At 37.7% G+C, this 5150-nt stretch overlaps 1 protein-coding gene across 1 annotated transcript in view; it reads right to left on the bottom strand.

The window, feature by feature from the left end:
• LOC107584338 (adenylate cyclase type 2) overlaps positions 1 to 5150 on the bottom strand; it is an 86578-nt gene that overhangs the window by 25832 nt on the left and 55596 nt on the right. The window contains exons 6-7 of the mRNA XM_016270915.1: positions 1982 to 2093; positions 1692 to 1819 (exon numbers count right to left, since the gene is read on the bottom strand). Of these exons, the coding sequence (XP_016126401.1) occupies positions 1692 to 1819; positions 1982 to 2093 (240 nt within the window). The remainder of the gene's footprint in view (positions 1 to 1691; positions 1820 to 1981; positions 2094 to 5150) is intronic.

Below are 5150 nucleotides of genomic sequence, written 5' to 3'. Positions count from 1 at the left end.
CAAAACAAAACAAAACAAAAAGCAGCCACTGGTGCTCCCTCAAAACAAAACAAAACAAAACAAAAAGCAGCCACTGGTGCTCCCTCAAAACAAAACAAAAAGCAGCCACTAGTGCTCCCTCTAAACAAAACAAAAAGCAGCCACTGGTGCTCCCTCAAAACAAAACAAAACAAAACAAAAAGCATGGCAATTAAACGCCCCTTTCTGCTGTTGGGCAGCCGAAGATCAAACCGTGCAGTCATCAGTTCTTCAGCAGTATCACGCAGCAGAATAATAGTCTTCTGCTGCTGCAGTTGTATGGATTAATAACCCATTTTATCAATTTCATATTTTTCTCATCAAACAGACTAATGAATAGATTCATAAAAAAAAAAAGCAGCCACTGGTGCTCCCTCAAAACAAAACAAAACAAAACAAAAAACAAACACGCAAAAAACATGGGTGCTTCCTCAAAACAAAACAAAAAGCAGCCACTGGTGCTCCCTCAAAACAAAACAAAACAAAAAACAAACACGCAAAAAACATGGGTGCTTCCTCAAAACAAAACAAAAAGCAGCCACTGGTGCTCCCTCAAATAAAAGAAAACAAAAAACAGCCACTGGTGCTCCCTCAAAAACAAAACAAAACAAAAAACAAACACGCAAAAAACACGGGTGCTTCCTCAAAACAAAACAAAAAGCAGCCACTGGTGCTCCCTCAAATAAAAGAAAACAAAAAACAGCCACTGGTGCTCCCTCAAAAACAAAACAAAACAATACAAAACAAAACCAGACCAGCCACTGGTGCTGCCTCAAAAAAACAAACAAACCAAAAAAGGTACATGGCACCCCTGGGGGAGTGTTCGTTTCTCTCACAGATCATTCCATTGTATCTGTCACACACCATTCTTATTTCTAGGAGCCCCTCAGCCTGAGCTATGTCATGTTGGAAAATACACTGGAGGGTTCTCAATTACCCCCTAAAATGGATTTGTGTGTGTGTAAAAGAAAAAGATTGCAGTAGTGTAACGGAAAGCAAATGTGTGGCAGAAGAGCGGAAGAATGAAGAATGGGTGAGGAATCGTGAAAGGGACTGGAAAAAGGGGCTGCACTTTGAGATGGAGAAAGAGACGAAAAGGAGAATGTGTGGGTTTCAACAATATCACACATCTGAGCCTCATGAGTATGAGGGTTATTTCAGCCTCTGAGAGTAGTGCTTGAAAAGACAGACAACATGGGGGAAAAAAGGACACAGAAATGGTGTTTTGTAGATGATGAAAGGGTGTAATGTGACAAACAGCTCATGTGTAATGATTTTAGGACTTTGAAGCAGATATAACTCTAGGGGTCTTTTTGTTCTAATGAAGAAATGGAAAATGGATAATGTACAATCAGCTGGTCATTATCTCAAAATAAATCCTGATAGGCACTGGCTTATGGGACGCCCAGCAGGTGTCCCGCAGGCTGGCAACCTCAGGCAACCATACGGCATTGTAAGCCAATTATATTTAGGTTAAAATGGCCATTAAGACTGAATTTTACACTGTGTTTGCACAGACATTTAAACTACCACAGCTATGTAGGAAACTGAAATTTCCTGTGACATAGGTCAATTATACAGTTTAGTGGTTATTATGCAAAACTATTTTACTGCAGATTGCTGTGATGGACCAATTATAATCTAAAATCTAGAAAGACAGCGTGCTCTTTTACTTGATGGCCTCACACATGTCCAGCCCCATCTTCACACAGTCCTTGGCGTGATCAGTCAGAGGGTCTGGCAGCCCTGACACACAGTAATAGCAGTCGCCCAGGATCTTGATCCGCATGCAGTCGTTATCCTGCATCAAACAAACCATCAAGACAGCAGGTGTAGTAGACATGATATTCTATACAGGAAAAAAATATTAATATCAAATCAACATATCAGGGTGAAGGTATGTCAGAGACTGGGTCTAGTTGTCACAGGGGCTATATCTCATGCCTTTTAGGACATATGATACCTTGGCTATCTGGTCAAATTTGCCGAAAAGCTCATTGAGCATGTAGACCAATTCTCCAGGCGAACAATCACTGGCCAGACGCGTGAATCCAACAATGTCTGCATACAGAATGCTGTGGGAAAATATTAAAATGTTCTAGAAAAGGAGAGTTATGCAAACTGGTAAAAAGTACGAAATTATGCTTTTGCACTGCAATTAATGCACACCTTGCAAATAATTATTTTCTGAATAAGCATTTTTCTTGTTTTCCAGTACTGAAACATCCTTTAAAACACGGCCGTGCTGATATTTAGACCAACAGCATGATTTTGTGATACTGCACTTATACAGCAGTTCAACAAACTAAAAATGTAGTTGCATTTTAGTATAATATTGAGAGTTATTTTGTCTATTTTTCTCAGCCAAAGGAAACAGTTCTAAACAAAGCCACAGGAGAATCAGCTCTTGCATCTCTGAGCAACACTCAGTAGTGGTGTTACTGAATTAATTATTGACTCGAGTGAAAGATTCAATGACTCACAATCACTTCTTTAGCTCCTGAATTAATCTATATTTTTGAATGAATTGGATGAGTAAATGATTCAACGACTCACCCATAGGAGAAACTTGTTTAGTTCTTTAATAAATCTGTGTTTTTGAATGAAATGGATAAGTAAATTATTCAATGACTCACTCATAAAGAGAGTAACTTGTTTTATTTATGAATAAATCTGTTTCTCAATAAATTGCTGAGTAAATTATTTAATGGCTCACACATAAAAAAGAGTAACTGGTTTAATTCCTGAATGAATCAGTGTTTTTCCAACACATTCTCACTGCAAACTCTTTTGGTCAGGACCCTTTGGTGTCACTTTTTAACGCACAGGGTACCCATTTAGCGTAATTTTTTCGACGTGCAGGGTACTCCGTTGCTTTAAATAAGAAACGTCAATACGCAGATGCGAAGGGCATGAGAATTTTATCGTTATGATTAATTTATATATTGGGTAATAATTTTGCTACCATTACATATATGTTGGGGTGTGATTTTCAATTTAAACAGTCACAACAATTTAATTGACATAACACTATTTACAGATTTTTGAGCATGTAACCCAACCCCTACCCTAAACCTAACCATTTGTCAATATAAAACACAGGATATAACAGGCAGATACAACTAAAGTCACAATTTTTTCAAGAAGTATTAATATTCCACGTCTTCCGAGGCAAAACAATCGATTTGTAAGAGTAACAGAAACGATCACCATCTCCATCCGCCATCTGTGTATAAATCCAAAAATTGCCGCCAGAAGAACCGTAACAGAGTGGGATTATTTTCAGTGATTAAAACCTTATGCTCTAACCTATTCTTCTCTTAAAGATATTGTATGGCTTCAGAAGACTCGGAATGCAACACAACTTGTTTGTGATACTCTAATACTGCTTTTTTGGTCAGTTTTTGCAATAAATACCTGTGACTGTACTTTTATTTGCCTGTTACGTGTTTTATATTGTTGAGAAATGGGTAGGTTTAGGGTAGAGGTGGGGTTAGGTGCTCAAATATCTATTAAACTATAAATGTATTTAAAATGATTTCTATTTTTACAAATGCATGCAAAGAATTAAATGTGTCTTGATATGATGCATAAGGCATACAACTGAAAGCAACGGAGTACCTTGCACATGGAAAAGTGACACAAAAGGGGTACCCTGTGTGCTAAAAAGTGACGCCAAGGGGTCCTGACCAAGCATCAATATGTGACAAGATGGGAGAGAGAACGTGTTGGCTTTTCAATTAATCATTGGGTGACTTATTCAACAACTCATTCATAAAAAAAAAGAGTAACTCGTTTCATTCCTGAATAAATCTGCGTTTTTCAATGAATCGTTGAGTGAATTATTCAACTCACTCAGAAAGAGAGTAACTCGTTTAATTCCCAAATGAATCTGTGTTTTTCAATTAATAGTTGAATTAATTATTCAATGTCTTACTCATAAAAATATTAACTTGTTTAATTCCTGTATGAATCTGTTTTTCAATAAATGGATCAGTGAATGATTCCATAACTCACTCACAAAGAGAGTAACTTATTTTGCTTCTGAATGAATCTGTTTTTTTCAATGAATTGGTTCAACTTAATGATTCAATGTCAAAGTCATTGACTTGTCGCCACCTACAGGTGTATCAATGTAAAATTCAGAAAGAGTAACTAAAAATCCCCACCACTAACAGACTGGCTGTCTGTTTGGAACAAACACAGATAAACAAAGTGATACAAACTGTTAAAAGTGCTGTTGGACTGTATATCAGTGCTCTTGGAATGCTGCTTGGTTGATCAAATTTGAGGACCAGAACTGTTGAATAAATAATATTAATAAAAATATTTTCTATGGTAATTGACATTATGCCACAAATGCTATCCAACTTAACTTTGGCTGAACCTGAAACATGCCTCTAATACTGCCAATATCCTTCAGTAACAGTGCACAGCCTGCCCTGGAAGATGCTCTGTGAAATCCATCATGAATTAGAGATACAGAACATTACGTAGATGCCAAGAAAATATTCTTCGCTTTTTCCTTCACTTTCACTGAGAACGAGCAGAGCAACAATCAACCTCACAGATCAAAAGGATATTGAAGTAGAAAGCAATATTGCTTCCAAAACAGAAAACTACTTGTCCTTCAATGCAATGAACTAAATTAAATGCATTTTGATGAAAAGCCTCTTCAACAGTTTGCCCTATTTAGCTGAAGATTGTGTTTGTTTTTACTTTTAATAGAAGCATACAAAGGTGTCTAGGCACTTTTAAAAGAGAGCTACATATATCTAGGTTGATGAATAGCTTGTTTTTTTTGTGTGAAGACTGAAGGAGGGCAGGCAGGTTTGACAGGATCTACTGAGGGTATGACAGCTCGGCGAAGAGCAGGTGCGGTGTATAGGATATGTATATATTTTCTAGGCTGCCTAAAATAAATCAGCTGAGCGCATGGATATGCTAGTATGTGTGTCACAAGTCCTACCTTACATTGGTGTGTCTCTGTACATAGAGGTTGTGAAAATTGTTGGTGTTTTCCGCCTGGCCAAAGTTAGGCCCCTTCAGTCTCTGAATGATCTCTGCCTTCATCACCCTCGCAATGTGGGCGGGCAACAGGGACAGCAAAAGACGCTCCTATTGGTTGAAAA

Source organism: Sinocyclocheilus grahami, unplaced genomic scaffold, assembly GCF_001515645.1.
Source record: "Sinocyclocheilus grahami isolate Dianchi unplaced genomic scaffold, SAMN03320097.WGS_v1.1 scaffold58.1, whole genome shotgun sequence".
NCBI classification, from domain to species: domain Eukaryota; kingdom Metazoa; phylum Chordata; class Actinopteri; order Cypriniformes; family Cyprinidae; genus Sinocyclocheilus; species Sinocyclocheilus grahami.
This window is presented reverse-complemented; position numbering and strand designations above follow the sequence as displayed.